We start from the raw sequence: 19,802 nt of genomic DNA, 5'->3' as shown, positions 1-19,802 counted from the left end.
AGATATTGATTAACAATAAATGTTTCAGATATATCTGTCAACAAACTTTACCTGTGCAACCCCTCAAACCAAATGTCAAGGTCAAGTTTTGCTTTAATCTGAAAATCTGTAAAATGACAGTCAGAAATTATAAAACAAAATACATTTAGATGGGTTTATCCTTAAAGTGTATCCTCAAACACACCAACGGAACGAGAAGCTAAATCTATAATCATTAGATATGCATGTTTTCAGAGAATACCCTGATGATAAAAAATGCATGTGCTTGTTAGGTATGTTTTGAAGCATGGCAGCTAGTTTGAGCTGGTTTAAGATGGTCATAACCAGCTCGTGATCAGCTTAAACCAGCTCAAACCAGCTGCCATGCTTCGAAACATACCTAACAAGCACATGCATTTTTCATCATCAGAGTATTCTCTGAAAACATGCATATCTAATGATTATAGATTTAGCTTCTCAAGTAAATTAAACTCGTTTCAAATATGTCTAGACCTGAGTATAACAAACAAACCAATACATTAAGAACAGGATTGTTTTTCAGTGTGAGAATACATTTTCTGTAATAAATCAATCGAGTCCAGATGTTTTTGGTCACACCTCCGTCCACACTCCATAAACCCGCTGTGTTGTTTTTAGATGGTCCCTAGCATCATCGCTCCTGATATTCCATACACATCTCTCTATGGAGTTCTCCGCAATGCTTCGCTGGAGAAGCGTCACCATAGCAACGCTGCTACCTACATCACAACACGCATTAAGACGCCGAGTCTCTCCACAGAGCACATCTCCGCCGTAAATAAGGTAACAGCATGCCACAAATCCACTTTCTGTTTGGCTTTATTGCTTCACAAACCAGCCTTGTTAGCCTGATGGGAGCCTGGCAGTGACTTAAACGAATCGTCCATAACCAGCCTGATGCAACTGACCAGTTTGGTACAATGACTCAATCAAAAGCTCGGCGCGCTCCTGCAGGGGGTCCGAACACTTGGCCAAACACATGCTGGTCCCGGGGCATCTGGGGTAATTCTGATGTTACTGACGAGGGTGAGAGGGCTGAGAAGAATGAGGTCTTTTGTCTGAACTCGTCACGAGTGGCCGTGTCGTTCTGTGGGGGATTTTGCCATTGACATCATTAAAAGAAGAACATACTTCCCGTGAACTGAACTGTTTTCACAAAGAGATTAAACAGTCCTTGATTTAAGTTTTAGGTTAATACGAAACAGCTCAACTAGATCAAGATCAAATGTTTGATTTCTGATGTTTAATTTGCCGACTTTTCTTGGCAAATCTAAGCACAGTTTGAGACACTGTTGATCTGTTTTATGAAGCAGATTAAAGTCTACATTTGCTCTCAATTTAATATCAAAACAGTTGAGATATTAAAGATATCTTTTAAAAGCTTAAATCATTTGAAAAGTATTTGTTTAATCTAAATTGTATAAGAAAAATGATTGCAAATCATTAAAAATATCTATCAAAAATATCTTTAAAAATGAGATTTTTATATATTTTTAATGTGCAAAAAAGTGACCTGAAAAGTATTTATTTATTCTCAGTTAGGTTTAAAATAAACAACTGATATTAAAATATCTATATATAAAAAGCAAGATTAAAAAGGAAAAACGGGATTAACCACTATTATATCTAATAGAAACAATTGAGATTTTACCAATTTTAACAATATTTTAAGAAAAAAATAGATTAAAAAGTAATGATAATAATACTAATAGTAATAGTAATAATAATAATATAAAAATCTAAAAGTATTAATTTAATTACAATCTAATTAATTTAGCGTGATTAAAATCATTAAAAATATCTACTTAAAAGGAGATATTAAAAATACATTTTAATGTGTAAAAAAAGAGCTATTAAAAAGGAATTAGACCCATAAGACCAGAATAGCTGGTATTAAAATATTTATAAATAAATAATATTAATAGAAAAATCTGAAAGTATTAATTTGATTTCAATTATGCCTAAGAAAAGTGATTAAAAATCATTAAAAATGATTAAAAATATCTATTAAAAAGGAGCTATTAAAAGTATATTTAAATGTGTAAAAACGGGCTAATAAAATGTAATTAGGTCTATAAGACCATAACAACTGATATTAAACTATCTAAAAATAATAATAATAAATAATAAAAAAAGACATAAAAAATCTGAAAAGTTTATTTAATCTCAATTATGTCCAAGAAAAAATACAGAAATATTAAAAATAGTAATTAGGTCTATAAGACTGTAAGACCAGAACAACTGGAATTAAAATTTCTTTAATAAATAAATAAATACATATATAACAATACTAGAAAAATAAGAAATTATTAATTTTATTTCAAGTATGTCTAAGAAAAATGATTTAAAAATCATTAAAAACATCTATTAAAAAGGAGATATTAAAATGTATTTTAATGTGTAACAAATAGCTATTAAAAAGTAATTAGGTCTATAAGATCAGAACAACTGGTATTAAAACATCTAAAAATAAATAAATAAATCATATAAAAATCAAAAAGTATTAACTTAACTTTAATTATGTCTAAGACAAATGATTAAAAATTATTAAAAATAAAGGAGATATTAAAAATATATTTTCATGTGTAAAAATAGGCTATTAAAATGTAATTAGATCTATAAGACCAGAACAACTGATACTAAACTATTTAAATATAATAATAATAATACAAAAACACATTTAAAAAAATCATAAAAGGTTATTCAATCTCAATTATGTCTAAGAAAAAGTACTGAAATATTAAAAATATTGAAAAAAGTAAGATACTACAAAGATCTGATATTAAAATATCTTTAACAATTATAACAATTAAAACTGAGTGATGTCGAACAGAAACAATTAAGCATTACAGATATCTCAAAAACCTCCATTAAACTCACTGATGTGTAGAAGAAACAACTTGTATATTATAAAGTATCAAATTAATCTTATTTCTGAAATAAATAATTATGAAAGTAGCTAAAAAACGAGAGCTATTAAAAATATATTTATAACAAAAAAACTGAAAAAATCTGAAAATTCTTCATTTAATCTCAATTACGTTTGAATGAAACAACTGAGATATTTTCAAAACTCCCCATTAAACACAATGCTGATCAATTAAAAAGAGATCTCAAAAGTCTCTAATCAGCCTCACAGCTGTCTAAAGGAAAAGGTAAAAACCAAGATCTGTTCTTTTCTTCCCTATGGACATATATACCACGTAATACATCACTATGATCCGACACTTACACTAAACAGCGCTGGATTCTGACACATATTAGGTGAGAGACCTCAGCGTTTTTTTCTTCCTGAAGTATGAAACGCACGTCCTCATGTGACTACCGCCCTCTCTCCAGAGAAAGCCAAAGGTTCTCCAAACATCTGGATCCCATCCGGAGGCTGTGGTTGGCCAGCAGCGCAGATGTTTGCAGACATGAGAACATCCCATGGGTTGCTGGCATCTGTAGCCGGTCAGCTGCTGCCATTACACCACACTGATATATTACTCAGACTGGGAGAAGCTCGTGTTTCATTCAGTGTTTGTGTGAGGATGTGGCACCATATGGCTGTGCTTGTCTGTTTGTTTGTTTGTTCACATGCCATCATTCCTACATTAAAAATCACACCCCTCTGAAGAATTACTGAGTGACAACACATAAATCTTACACTCCAAACTCATTGAAGTATTTGTCTTCAGTGTGCACATGCTGAAAATTAATGTGAAACATGTGATCACAGTCTGTAAACTCATGGTGTTACACATTTCTAAAAAAAAAAAATTGTAATAAGATTCAGGATTTACACACACTTACCATAAAGGTCTCAAAAAGGTCTCAAAATTTAATTTTCATTATAGTAAAGTAAAAAAAAGTGAAAGGAAGTTCAATTAAATGTAATTCAGTACAACAAATACTAATATGTATATAATTAAATGTGCACTTTACATACCTTGTGGTGTGTATCTAAAATATCTATTAAAATATCTTTAACAACAAGATACTAAAAATATATTTTTATATATTTTTATTGTGCAAAAAGAGACCTGAAAAGTATGTATTTATTCACAATTAGCTTTAAAATAAACAACTGATATGAAAATATCTAAAAAAAAAAAAAAAAGTAAGATTAAAAAGGAGACCTAAACCATAATCCAATTAACCACTATTATATCTACAATTGAGAAACAATTGAGATTTTACCAATTTTACCAATATTTGAAGAAAAAACAGATATTAAAGATGATAATATTAAAAATAATAATATAAAAATCAAAAAGTATTAATTTAATTTCTATTATGTCTAAGAAAAGTGATTACAATTATTAAGATCTATTAAAAAGAAGATATTAAATATATATTTTAATGTGCGAAAAAGAGCTGTAAAAAAGTTAATAAGGACTATAAGACCAGAACAACCGGTATTAAAATATCTATAAATAAATAATATAAAAATCAAAAAGTATTAATTTAATTTCTTTCATGTCTAAGAAAAATGATTAAAAATGATTAAAAATATCTATTTAAAAGAAGATATTAAAAATATATTTTAATGTGTAAAAAAGAGCTATTAAAAAGTAATTAGGTTTATAAGACCAGAAAAACTGGTATTAAAATATCAATAAGTAAATAAATAAATAACAATAATATAAAAATCAGAAAGTATCAATTTAATTTCAATTATGTCTAAGAAAAACGATTAAAAATCATTAAAAATATATATTAAAAAGGAGATATTAAAATATATTTTTGATGTGTGAAAGAGCTATTAAAATGTAATTAGGTTTATAAGACCAGAACAACTAGTATTAAAATATCTATGAATGAATAAATAAATAAATAGTTAATATAAAAATCAGAAAGTATTCATTTAATTTCAATTATGTAAAAGAAAAATTTAAAAATATCTATTAAAAATAAGATATTAAAAATATATTTTTGATGTGTAAAAAAGAGCTATTAAAATTGTATATATCAAACTTCATTTTCTGGCTGCAAAAAAATAAAAATAAAAATAAAATAAAATAAAATAAAATAAAATAAAATTAAAAAAATAAAATAAATAAAAAAAATAAAATAAAATAAAATAAAATAAAATAAAATAAAATTAAATTAAATTAAATTAAATTAAATTAAAAAGGGTTCTCAGAAAATAGATTTTTCTAATATATCATATATTAAAATATCAGATGTTAACTTAGACATTTTCTACAACATGCACCCACTGCATTTTCGTGGAAAATTATATATATATATATATATATACACACACACACACACACACACACACACAAATTGTTGATACAAAAGCTAGTTTTAGAAATGCAAACATTTCCACACATTATCAAGGCATGTAACATCCTAAACACATCTCCCAAAAGCAATCTTACCCAAAAATATTTGTGCACTACTTTGTAGAGCGCTGTCTCTGTCTCATGTCTGGCAACACGAGCTGACAGTTTTTCCCTAATATATGAGGTCTACATGTGGTCTGACTAAGTCCATCAAGAATCTGAAAAGAGCTTCAGACAGCAGAAACACATCAGCAAAAACATAAATCTCCTCACATGGACCACCAGTTGAAATTTATCACACCCGCGTCTGCTTTATATCTGAATCTGAATCATAGCATCCCTCATACAAAAGTACTGTGATGATATCAGAAACTAATAACAATCTCAGACCTATTCCCACTATTGTCTACAGTCCTGTATGAATAAGGCCAAAAAAAAAGGTCATTCCAGAAAAAAAACCCTGCAGTCATGAGTATAGGAGTATTTTTAGGAGACTCACCCAAATCCTCACAGCACACTTCCATAGAGTCTGAGGAACAATCGCTCAGATCCTCAAGAGAAGCTTCAGTTTCTTCTCCAACCTGCAGCCTGAGGCACAGACAAAACCACACACGAAACGTTAAGAGAGAGATCACAAATTTCATTGAACACATAAACATAATTTCTAGAACTGCTCTGAAGGTCATGAGCATTTTACCGTCTCTTTTGAGAAAAAAAATCGTGAGATTTTCTATCTCACCTGAATCTGAAAGGAGCCACTGCCGCCATGCGTGAAGACTCTCTTCCTGCAGGACACACGTTTGTGCCGTTCACCTGGGATTTAGATGCAATTGTTCCTCTATCGCTGTGACCACGAGTCAGCATTTTCATCCTCTGCCTCTGAAAGTCTCTATGAACCCCAGTTGACATTTCCCAAATGACATTCCCGTTAGTTGGCTTGCAAAGGGCTTGACCCGTCTGCTGCTCTCTAGAAGATTCAACAACCTCATTGTCTAGACTCCTAAAGTGATGATGTCCAGATCTCCAGTTCTTGTTGGAGTGTCTCTCCACGTCTCTGAATTCATCCTGGGGCAACGAACCTCTCCGGAGGTTGTTTCTGAATGGGATCACCTCTCGTTTGGGCACACGGGGGCTGCTGTGGGCCGAACGGGGAGCAAACGGCGGCCTGCTTGTGCTGCCGGACGTCCCTTGAGCTCTGTGTAAAGACTGAGATCTTGATGCGGTGCCTCTATGTAACTCCTTTGAGACTGATAGAGAAGATACGGATGAGGAAGACAGAGTGGATGTTCGTCCAGCCAGCTGGTTTTGGGCTGATGGACCCAGTAAAGCACCGCTGAAGCCCTTGGTGTCCTGTTTGGAGAGGCTGGTCAGGCTGCGTGGCAGAGGAATACTAGAGCCGCTCTGAGACATCGTGTTCAGGTTCACACCACCGCTCATGGCCGAGGAAGATCACCAGATGAAGCTCTGGGAAGAAACGTCAGGAGAATGTGATCAGCAATGAAATTATTAAGCTTTTATCTAAAAATGTGACTATATTTAGTCATATTTATCTAAAAAGCATGACTAAACATACAGAAAGCAAGCATGGTTTACTCTCATACATAAATATTGTACAAGAAAAGAGAGAATAAATAAATGCAATAATATAAACAATAAAATAATCAGTGGAGTTTGTGCAAGTATAAATAATAAATATAAAAACATTAAAATAAATAATAGATTACAAATTACTAAATAAATTCGATCAAATAAAAAATACAATAAAACCATCATTGAAGGTTGCTCAAATTTAAATAATAAATAAGATAAATAAAAAGTTTAATAAAAGTATTTGTATTTTAGAATTTTACAGTACAAGAGAAGGGAGAGTAACAAATACATAATTTAAATAATAAAAAAGCAGAGATTGTGTAAGTTTAAATAACACATATAAAAATCTAATATAAATAAAAAATATATAAGTATCAATAAAATATCATTAAAAAATAAAAACAGAAGACAGAGTAAAACTAATTAAGAGACGAAACATAATTTAATATAAAAATGACAAGATAAATTTAAACTTAAAAAGTAGAGGTTAAGTTAAATATACATATATAGTCTTAAATTAGAACATTTTAAACATTCATTAATATGAAAACAAAAAATCATATTTAAATACTTTTTTGTGATTATAATTTTATACGTCATATAAAAAAAATTAATAAAAAAAATGCATCAGTGGATGTTCTGTAAATGTAAATAATAAATAAAATGATTTTGAATTTCAAAGATGGTTTGCTCTTGTACATAAATATGTAAAGAGCATCAAATAAATAATATAATATAAATAATAAAAAATGATAAAATAAAATGATAAATAAATGTTGTGTAAATTTATATATTAAATATAAAAACATAATATAAATAAAAAATACATAAAATGTACACAAAAGTACAAAATAAAATTGATAAAAAATAAAAATAAATCATCAGTGGATAGTTTAATAATTTATGAATATGAAAACAAAAATCATATTTTAACATCATACTAAAATAAAATAAAATAAAATAATAAATGGAGGTTGTATACGTCTAAATAACAAATATAAATTCATAATATAAATAAAAAATATAAAAATAAATAAATATTCCTGCATATATGAACACAAAACTAATCAAATGTAAACAAAATTACAAAAACTTAAATAAAAAATACAACCATCAGTGGAGATATTGGGAAATACTGGGGAAACATAAACATATACATTAAACATATATAAATTAGGATATTTTAATTATTTATGAATATGAAAACAAAAATATTTTAACATCATAATAAAATAAAAAAAAATAATAAAATAAAATAAAACACTTTTTTATTTAAAAATAAAATGAAAACACTTTTTTATTTTATTTTAATGAAATAAAATAAAATAAAATTAAATTAAATTAAATTAAATTAAATCACCAAGTGGCATGCATACAAAAAATAAAACAAAAACAAATAAAAAGACATTTATACAATAAATGGAACATTTTTCTAGATAGATACATCTATGATATTTATATAATACATTGAACATTTTTCTAGATATATAGATAGTCAATAAATGTGGTCAATGAATTTACTTTCCCCTGCTTTCAAGCTCATTTGCATAGCTGCTAATAATTAGGACTCAGTGACACGCTGCAGTCATTTTGGCCGGACCGGCTGCTCTTCACTGGAGGGGTTTGATCAGAGGTCTGACGACAGACTGGCACCACTTGGCACTCCCAGCATGCACTGCCAGCCCTGTCTGCCATATCTCAAGCTCTTCCAGTGACTGGCACCAAAACCGTCCCCTTCCTCCCAATAATAGGACCTCTATTGTGCCTGTAGAGTCTCACTGTTGTCCACTTCTGCTCAAATTAAATGTTTCGATTTATCCTGTGCCATAAGAACCACAGAGTCACATGACTGCAGCGATCGCTCGCAGCCACACAGATCTACAACAGTGCTCATATATTAACACCTGATTCCTGAATTTGAACTCCTGCACATCTGTGTGGGTCATGAGCCCTGATTCCAGATCAGCAGCAGCTTAGTGAGGACTGATGAAGAAGATATTGATAATGAAACCCGCAGGGCTCTGGTGACTTGACCGAGACGTCACATCCTATTAGCGCTCATTATCTGCACTGACAAGTGCCAAATTTGGAAATATGACCAAGCCACCATGGCACCACATGTTAGGGGCGTGTGTACATAAATACATCCTGGCTGTGACAAAAGACAGCATCTTAAACTGACCTAAAATGTTGCTGTCACGTAAATGGATTATGCTGCTTGTTGTCACATGTGGAAGGGCTATATCTCAGTCACTGTAGAGTCAAATGTCCTATTATACAAATGCTTGCTTTCTAGAGCAGTGGTTTTATAAATAAAATAAAATAAATTTACATAATGTATATTATATAATTAAAATAAACATCTAGAATTTCAATACACACACTGATGTATTATACAATTTATATTAAATAATTTATATAAAATTATTTATAATTCCATTACCTTCACCTATTATATTAACTTATACTATACAATTTATATTATAGAATTTAAATAAACTTATTTATAATTTCACTACACTCACTGATGAATTTGAAATAATATAAAAATAAAAATACATAAGAATTTTAACAAATAAAATTATTGACATTATACCATTTGTACTATACAATTTATATTAAATAATTTATATAAAATTATTTATAATTCCACTACCTCCACTGATGAATTTAAAATAAAATAATTTATAATATATAATTTATACTATACAATTTATATTATATAATTTAAATAAACTTATTTATAATTTCACTACACCATACTGATGAATTTAAAGTAATATTAAATAAAATACATTAAAATACATAAAAACTTACATAAGTAAAATAATTGACATTATATAATTTGTACTATACAATTTATATTAAATATTTTATATAAATGTATTTATAATTTCACTGCACTCACTGATGAATTTAAAATAATATAAAAAATAAAATACATAAAAAACTTAAATAAGTAAACGACATATATAATGTATGCTATACAGTTTATATTAGAATTAAAAATTAATTAATCAATTAGTTAATTTAAAATTGTTCATAATTTCACTACCTCCACTTCATGAAAAATCATATTTTAAATACTTTTTTGTTCATAATTTCATACATTAAAATAAAATAAAATAATATTAGATACACAGTATTAAATTAATTCGTTTTTTTGTGAATTACACATTTTTTATGCATTTGTAATTATTGTTAGATAAACAAATGATTTTATATGAAATACATATCTTAAATTAAGATATTTTGTTTGATAACTTGTCATATTTTTCTTATATTTATGAAACCAAAAATCAAATTTTTATATGTTTTTTCTAAACATATATTTTTATATTTCATTGATTATATTACAAAGATTATAACGGTTTAACATTAAAATTATTGTTTAATTATTATCTTAATTATTTAATACAGATGTGTGTAGGATGACTTTATTTTACTTTAGACAGTATTTCATGACTCAAACGTTATTTTTCTCAGATCAGTGTCAATAAACAGCAAGCTTCCATTGTGACAACTTACCCCATATAGTGTGACAACATGCCCCACTATGTTAAATCAACGAGTGTTGTGCAGCAAATGCTTCAAGGGAAATATCTACACAGATGTAACCTTTTAAAAAATAAATTATCCCTGGGAAATAAGTAAAAAAAAAAAAAAAACTGTGACAACTAGCTCTGTTCTCACATTATAAGCAACAAATAAACCTAATGCATCATCACAAAAAAGTGGACAAAAAGCAGCAGAAAGACATGTTGAGCAAATCACATCATAACAAACTCATGCACATGACAGCACTACTTTAGTCTCGATATAAATCAATACAAACGCAGAGCCAGGTGCCTCATCCAGGCCGGAGTAATCATGACACAGCAGTCCGGAGCTCAGAGGAAGAGGATTTTAGATAAGTGGCCCAGAAAACAACTACTGAGCAGCTGCTGATTGAATTCTCTCTCTACCACAGACACACTCACAGATAGAGAGATAAACACATCTGTGATCTCTCCTAAAATACCCACAACCCATAAAAGCCCAAACCAAACAGATTTTATGCACAATTTGAATGCAAGCCATTAAATCTCACCTCTTGCTGGGAGTTGCAGTGAATTCCTACAGCATCCTCGTGTGATAACCTTTACTGCTGTCTGACAGAATCTCAAAGGAAGGCGGAGACTAAAGACATCTGGACATATAGGACAGCCAGCGAGGACACACTACAAGCCAATGCGAAGGACAGAGAGCAGGAGACGTTTGCTTTCCCTCCCCTCACCGAGAGACACACTGACACAGTGTTTCCTTAAACCAGACGCACACCCTCACGCCAGCGGCTCATGTTTATGTTTGTCATGACATTATGCCAAAAGCCGTCTCATGAGGACATGCCCTCTGACATCAAGCATGCAGCATTAAGTTACAACAAACTACCATTCATTTGCATTGGCATAACGCAACCCACTCACAGCAATCACCAAGCAAACCTGGCAGAACACCCTAGCAACACCTTAGCAACCACTTGCAACACTGTAGCAATGCCCTAGCAACCACCCTGAACATCCGTGCAAAATCTTAGCAACCACCTTCAACAATATAGTGTACATAGCAACGCTTTAATGACCACCCTGAAAATCCAAGGAACTCATTAGCAACACCTTAACAACTCCTAGCAACCACCTACAATGTCACAGAAATGCCCTAGCAACCGCCCTGAACATCCTAGAAACCACCTTTAACACTACAGTGTACTTAGCAACGCTCTAACGACCACTCTGAAAATCCTAGGAACACCCTAGCAGCCACCTTCGACACTATAAGGGTACTTAGCAACGCTTCAGCAACCACCCTGAAAATCCTAGGAACTCACTAGCAACACCTTAGCAACCACCTACACCATAGCAATGCCCTAGCAACCACCCTGAAAATCCTAACAACACCGTAGTAGCCGCCTTCAACACTATAAGGGTACTAAGCAACACTTGAGCAAACATCCTGAAAATTCCAGAAACTCACTAGCAACACCTTAGCAACCACCTTCAACACCATTGCAATGCCCTAGCAACCACCCTGAACATCCGTGCAACATCTTAGCATCCACCTTCAACAACATAGTGTACTTAGCAACGCTCTAACGACCACCCTGAAAATCCTAGGAACCCCTTAGCAACACCCTTACAACATCTTAGCAACCATCTACAACACTGTACCAATGCCCTAGTAACCACCCTGAACATCCGTGCAACATCTTAGCAACCAGCTTCAACAATATAGTGTTCTTAGCAAAGCTTTAATGACCATCCTGAAAATCCTAGGAACTCACTAGCAACACCCTAACAACACCACAGAAATGCCCTAGCAACCACCCTGAAAATCCTAGGAACTCACTAGCAACACCTTAGCAACCACCTACAACACCATAGCAATGCCCTAGCAACCACCCTGAAAATCCTAGCAACACTGTAGCAGCCACCTTCAACACTAGAAGGGTATTTAGCAACACCCTTACAACATCTTAGCAACCATCTACAACACTGTACCAATGCCCTAAACACCCTGAAAATTCTAGGAACTCACTAGCAACACCTTAGCAACTACCTACAACACCATTGCAATGCCCTAGCAACACCTTAGCAACCACCTACAACACCATAGCAATGCCCTAGCAACCGCCTTGAACATCCTAGCAAGCACCTTCAACACTATAAGAGTACTTAGCAATGCTCTAGCAGCCACCCTGATATCCTAGGAACTCACTAGCAACACCTTAGCAACCACCTACAACACCATAGCAACCTCCTAGCAACCACTTACACACCCGTAGCTATGCCCTAGCAACCAACCTGAACATCCATGCAACTACCTAGCAATTACCAACCCTATAGCAACCACCATAGCAATGTCCTAGCAACCACTGTAAGCATCCTAACAACACCCTAGCAACCAGCTACAACATTATAACATACACAGCAATGCTCTAGTAAACACCCTGAACATCCTAGCAATGCTCATACAACTACTCCCAACTAGCAACTCCCTATAATACCACACCAATGTCCTAGCAACCATCCTAGCAATAACCTAGCAACACCATAGGAACCACAGACAACACTACAGCATACAAGAACATTCGTTCAACTTCCTAACAACATCCATACAACTATTTCCACCACCTCAACAACCACCTACAACACCACAGTAATGCCCTAGCAACCACCCTGAACATTCTAGCAACGACCTAGCAACACTCTAACAACCATCTACAGCACTATAGCATATATAATCATCATAGAAACTACCTAACATATATACAATTACTCCCACCACCCTAACAACCACCTAAAACACCATAGCAATGCCCTAGCAAACACCCTGATCATCCAATGACTTAGCAACACCCTAGCAACCACCTACAACACTATAATATACTTGAACATCCATGCAACTACCAAACAACGCCCATACAATTACTCCCACCACCTCAACAACCTACCTCTACAACTACTCCCACCATCCCAACAACAACTTACAACACCATAGCAATGCCCTAGCAACCAACCTGAAAATCCTAGCAACTATATACTTTCATACAGCTTCTCTGAACAACCCATACACCAACTAGCAACTACCTAGCAACCACCTAGAATACTCTAGTAACCACTTAGAGATGTCCTTGTAACTACCCATATTTCAACAAATGCGTATCAACACCTTGGCAACCACCCAATTTCGCCTGTGTAAACACTGACCGCATTTTGTTCTTAACATTTAATCAGTAGTTGTGAAATACATGAAGGCTTGGTCCTCATCAGTGTGGACAGGGGATTTTGGATCTTAAGCACAGAATATTCATACTGCAGCAGCCACTGTCCTTATGTGACTGGTCTCGGCTTTATATAACAGACCTGGTTTTGTTTGTTAAATTTAGACCCGAGACCCAGATTCAATAATTTATTTATTTTTTGCCACTTCTACACGACCAATTCACTATGTCAGATTGAGTCTGTCAGGGAGAGAGAGAAGGAGAGAGTCTGGGTCAAACCAGCCAGAAGATGCTTCAGATCTGATTTATCCAACAGCCTGTGGTGAGACAGCAAAGAACCAAAAAAATATGGTGATGGAGACAAATAATAAAACACATAAAGTAAAGGAAAAAATAACATAAAAAATTAATAATTATTTAATTAATATTTAATAATTATATAATTTTATTTAGCAAGGATGCATTAAGTGAATTAGAACTGACAGCAAAACAGCAAACAAACACTGTTCTTTTGAACTTTACTCATCAAAGAATCCTGAAAAATAAAATGCATTACAGTTTCCACAACAATATGAAGCAGCAACTTTCTTATGCAGCAAATCAGCATATTAGAAAGATTTCTAAAGGATCATGTGACACTGAAGACTGGAGTAATGATGCTGAAAATTCAGCTTTGATCACAGGAATAAATTAAATTTTAAAACATATTCAAACTACAAACTAATATTAATTGTGTTGATTTTTAATCAAATAAATGCAGTGTTGATGGATAAAAGAATAAAAATTCTATATAATACCATTATATATACTAGTTTTAAATGGGCTCAAATCCATATTCAACAAGCTGGTACACGTTTCCATGAAATCAAACTAAACCTAAGTCATCTTTTGCCTTAAGCACAGACACTATTACTAACAACCAGCCAGGAATAAAACGGGAAAGCTAGTAATTATATTTAATATTTTTGAAATGTCAATTACTATAGGTAGTGCATGCAATTATCAATGGAAAACAACCTCATGCAAGGAAAAACAACAATTTCCAACCGCCCCGTCAGTGTGTATTTCTCTGAGATCAGGAAAACAGCACGATAGCATGACATCATTAAGAGCTGTAATACTCTGTGCTGGTGAGCTAAAAGGATCCAGCATGCGAGACGGGGCTCTGACGATCCACAGGCATTTCCTACAGCGAGTCACTCCTAATCCAATTCACTCCGGCCCACACCCTTGTCTGTCATACAACTAACATGATTTAAACACTTGATGCTGTTTCCCACAGGAATCTTAATGGTCCATTCCACTGCATACTGTCCCATCTGCACAAAAACACTGCACTGCGGCTCTGTTCCAAACCATATCGTTGTCTACTATCTACATAGACAGCTGCCTTCTAATGCGACAAGTGACCAAGTTACCAATTTGGAAATAAAATCCATTTCTCCTGCTGCACCTGTTATACATAAAAAATGACCAGATAAAAGTATGCATGTATAATTATAAGCAACATTTAGCTGCCTTTTATTATTCTAATACACCTTTATAGGTCATTTATATATATATATATATATATATATATATATGTATATATATATAATTCACTATACACACTACCAGTCAAAAGTTTTTGAACAGTAAGATTTTTGTTTTTTTAAAGAAGGCTCTTCTGCTCACCAAGCCTGCATTTATTTGATCCAAAGAACAGCAAAAACAGTAAAACTGTGAAAAATTTTTACTGTTTAAAAGAAGTTTTCTATTTTAATTTATATTAAAATGTAATTTATTCTTATGATCAAATGATTCTAATATGCTGATTATATTTTTCTGCTATACTTTGATACTTTTCTCATAACATGACTTAATTTGAGACTATGAACAGTACAAGAGACTATGAATTTACATAAAAAATTGTATGTACAAATGAGACAATAGTGACTCCATTTAAAGTTGTATTTGTCTTTATTTGATATAAAAATAAGTGCAACAAGTGGAAATTCACTGATAATTTACAACACATGACCAGAAAATATGTTATTACGCTTATAAGTAACATTGCTCTTTTTATTTGCCATTATTTAACATAAAAACAGGTGCAGTGACAATTCTTTAATAATTTTCAGGATTCTTTGATGAATAGAAAGATCCAAAGATCAGTATTTATCTGAAATAAACTTTTGTAACATTATACACTATATCATTCAAAAGCTTGGAGTCAGTATAATTTTATTTATTTATTTATTTTTATTTATTTTTTTGTGGGGGAAAGAAATTATAGAAATTAATACTTTTATTTAGATGCTTTAAATTGATCAAAAGTGATGATAACGACATTTATAATGTCATTTCAGATAAATGCAGTTCTTCTGAACTCATCAAAGAAACCTGAAAAAAATTATACTCAACTGTTTTCAATATAATAATAATAAAAATCAGAAAATCAGAATATTAGAATGAAAATCACAGGAATAAATTACATTTCAAAATATATTCAAATAGAAAACAGTTATTTCAAATAGTAAAAATATTTCAAAATTTTTATGTTTTTGCTGTACTTCGAATCAAATAAATGCAGGCTTGGTGAGCAGAAGAGACTTCTTTAAAAACCACTGACTGGTAACGTATATGTAGTGAATTATTAAAGAATTGTCACTGCACCTGTTTTTATATTAAATAATGACAAATACAATTCTTAAAAACCATGAAATGTATATTATAATAATAAAAGGCAGCATAACAGTATAACGTTACTTATAATTACATTCCACTGCACCTGTTTTTATCAAATAAAGAACAATGTTACTTATAAGCATAATTACATATATTTTCTGGTCATGTATTGTAAATTTTCAGTGAATTTCCACTGCGTCTATTTTTGTATAAATAAAGACAAACAAAACTATAAAATGAGTCATTATTGTCTCTTTATGTAAATTTATAGTCTTTATAGTCTCAAATTAAGCCTCAATTTTCTGGTCACATTATGAAAAAAAAAGTATCAAAGCATTTCCACATTTACATTATGTTTAAATGAACATTTTCTAACAGATTTTCAGCAATTGCCCGGCCCTAAAATAATTTGGTTTGCAGTCCTAACTGTTCTCTTTAAATGAGCAACAGGCCGAAGCAGAAGTTTAATTGGCCTGCTCAGGCCTTCTCTGGACAAAACATTACGTACGTTATAAATCACAGCAGGAGTTTAGACTGATTTCAGCAACAGAACGAGCTGCAGTGAAAGTTAATGAGGGAAAGTTGTCAGGGAAAGTCTTTTAATAGATGTAGTTTAATAGGCCAATTTTATAACAAAACAAAGTAACACAGTCCTAATTGTTCTGGAGCCATAACAGTATAATCTGAGCTACTGTCTGCAGACAATCAGAGACACAAATATTGATTAGACCTATAAACAAATACACTCCACCCAGATGACTTCACTAAAGCTCATGTTCTCAAGATTTCTCCTCACTTGAGAACCATCTGAAAGTACAGCCCACACCGCATACAAATAATATTCTTCTTAATCAGTATTCTAAAACTTTTTCAACCAAGAACCACTTGAGAATCAAAATAAGTTCAGATCCAAACCAAGAACCAGAATGTTCACCGTAATAAGAAATGCAAAAGAAGCGTTTATTTCAAAGACAAAGCACAATGTTAAAGATATTGCGCCAACTAGTGGTTTAGGTAATAATCGCCTTTAGTACGCTGGAAATAGACTGTGGTCTGGGACTTCGTTTATGACCTGACTTTAAATAATGAAACTCAAACCAAAGCTACGTTCTTGCGGTCTCAAGACATAAGACAGAGACCACAAGATCAAGACTCGTTGTTTTATAAAACCGCAAGATAAAATTCATATTGAAATAAAAATCACAGGAGCTTCATATCTGACATATGAACTAAAAAACTTTGTACTGATACTAGCAAACGCTGTCTGTCAGTCTGGCAGGCATTAACAAGTGCAAAGCCGTTGTAGTAATCATACAAATCTAGTAGTCTTGATGTTTCACCCTGAGGGGCTTGCTCTTTTAGATCCAACTACAATATGTTAAATCCAGCACACCCTGGCACGGCTGACCCAGATTCAACAGAGCTGGTTTTTCTGAGAGCGTTTGTCAAGGTATTTTAATATCAATCACTACTGAATCCCATCATTATGACACTGTGTTGTACAAATTTAGTTTTAGTATTGAAAATGTTCAATACTAAAGACACACTCAAGACAGAAAATTTAAAGTTACTTTGAGCGTTAAAGCCTAGAAACTAGATGACGTTGAAGATCAGCCCAAAAGTTTATGGAAGCCTTCATGAGAGATCAGCTCATGCTATAATCCACGACTCAACTTTTCCTCTCGATGAGTCATCTGACAACTAGGCACGGGCTCAGGGTTTAAAAACCAATATTGTGGCAGACTCCAGTAGCTTTACCAGCGTCCTGAAACCAACAGAGTCCAGAGACTTTAATGGCTTGATTTTACTAGATTAAACCAACAGGAAAATAATAAACTGTGCAACAACACCAAATTCCCTCAGCTACCGTATATCATTCGTTTAGTGGTAAATGCATGTTGAAATGGGTGTAACTCTGTATTTGTATGCGAGTTGCGCATCATTTTTCTGGAATAACAATCTTGTAAGGGACAATGTAATTAATGGGCCGTAAAACATCAAAATGTCATTAAACGTCATTGTAAAGGACATTTCCTGAGGGGCTCCGCAAATCGAAATACAATTCTAACTTCACTTCGAAGATAATAAAGCTCACACATGTGACTTTACTGAACGTTTAAACAGCTGTCTTGTTTGATGGAATTTATTGAATATAGACCAGTATTACATTACACCGCTCCCTGAGGTCATGCACAGCGGAAGACTATTTAGTTCTGTTCCAAAAGCAAGTATACTGCCTACCTGGACAGCATTTAAAACATCATGAAAGCTGGTACAAAAACAATGCAGCATCATTATACTGTTTTTTAAGACGCCAAACGCTAAGGAAGCAATGTATGCACCCTTTTTTGCCTTGACACAGTTATGTTAAGGCTGCTCTGTGACTGCTCAAAATTTAGTGTAAAGTGGCAATGTTGCATAGCAGGCATCCTAAAATTTGCCAGCTCAGACACAGCTATAATTGCTGTGTAAATGCATCTATGCCACACCTGATCAGCATTAAAGAGCCTGTGTAAAAACACCTAAATGGCACTTCAAAAAAAAGAGCTAAAATGATTAAAAATAATTTTCAGTAACTGAAACAAATTTCAAATAAAAAAATACAAATGATCAGATTAAAAATTTTAAATAAAATTTTAAAATAAAATTCTTGTCTTGCTACTGAAGTAAATGAGTTAGAGTACTACAAATGAGCAAAAATGAAATAAAAATAAAAAAGCAAATTTTAAAATATTAAAAAATATTATATAGTAATTGAATAGTTTAAAAAAGACTATACAGTAATACTGAAACGACAACAAAAACTAACAACTACAAAAACACATAAAATTACTAAAATATTTAATTAAAATCAACATGAAAACTAAAAATATACAAATAAAAGCAAATTCAAAATTGTAATAATATGTAAATAATACAAAACATTAATATATTTTGTCTTGCTACTGAAGTAAATGAGTTAACGTACTAAAACTGAGCAAAAACTAAATAAAAAATCATTTTACAATATTAAAAAATTCTATAGTAATTTGAACAACTAAAAAAACTATATAGCAATATTTAAACAACAAAACAAAAAATACAAAACAACAAAATTACTAAAACTTTTTACTATTTAAAATGAAAAAACCTATCTTGTCTTGCTACTGAAGTAAATGAGTTAACATACTAAAACTGAGCAAAAAATAAAATATAAAAAAATTCTATTGTAATTTAAACAACAAAAAAAAAATATAGCAATATTTAAACAACTAAAATAAAAATATGAAAACAACAAAATTAGTAAAACTTTTAACTAAAATCAAAATGAAAACTAAAAATATGCAAATAAAAGCTAATTCAAAATTTTTATAAATGTGTAAATAATACAAAACATGAATATTAGATGAAAAAATTTAAATTAAAAAAACCTGTCTTGCTACTAAAATAAATGAGTTAAAGTAATAAAAATTAGCAAAAATTAAATAAAAATTCATTTTAAAATATTAAAAATA

At 31.8% G+C, this 19,802-nt stretch overlaps 1 protein-coding gene across 8 annotated transcripts in view; it reads right to left on the bottom strand.

Moving 5' to 3' along the window:
• Positions 1 to 19,802, bottom strand: part of nav1b (neuron navigator 1b) — a 108,783-nt gene that overhangs the window by 72,298 nt on the left and 16,683 nt on the right. For 4 of the 8 annotated variants that reach the window (XM_051112801.1, XM_051112809.1, XM_051112807.1 and 1 more), the window contains exons 1-3: positions 10,972 to 11,171; positions 6,031 to 6,755; positions 5,791 to 5,879 (exon numbers count right to left, since the gene is read on the bottom strand). In XM_051112801.1, coding sequence (XP_050968758.1) covers positions 5,791 to 5,879; positions 6,031 to 6,728 — 787 coding nt within the window. In that variant the 5' untranslated portion in view covers positions 6,729 to 6,755; positions 10,972 to 11,171. Of the gene's footprint in view, positions 1 to 5,790; positions 5,880 to 6,030; positions 6,756 to 10,971; positions 11,172 to 19,802 lie in introns of those variants that run through there. The other 4 variants (XM_051112804.1, XM_051112803.1, XM_051112802.1 and 1 more) reach the window with 1 other exon arrangement.

Source organism: Labeo rohita, chromosome 6 (genome assembly GCF_022985175.1).
Source record: "Labeo rohita strain BAU-BD-2019 chromosome 6, IGBB_LRoh.1.0, whole genome shotgun sequence".
Taxonomy (NCBI): domain Eukaryota; kingdom Metazoa; phylum Chordata; class Actinopteri; order Cypriniformes; family Cyprinidae; genus Labeo; species Labeo rohita.
Note: the sequence above shows the minus strand (reverse complement) of the source record. Positions and strands in the feature narration are given on the sequence as shown.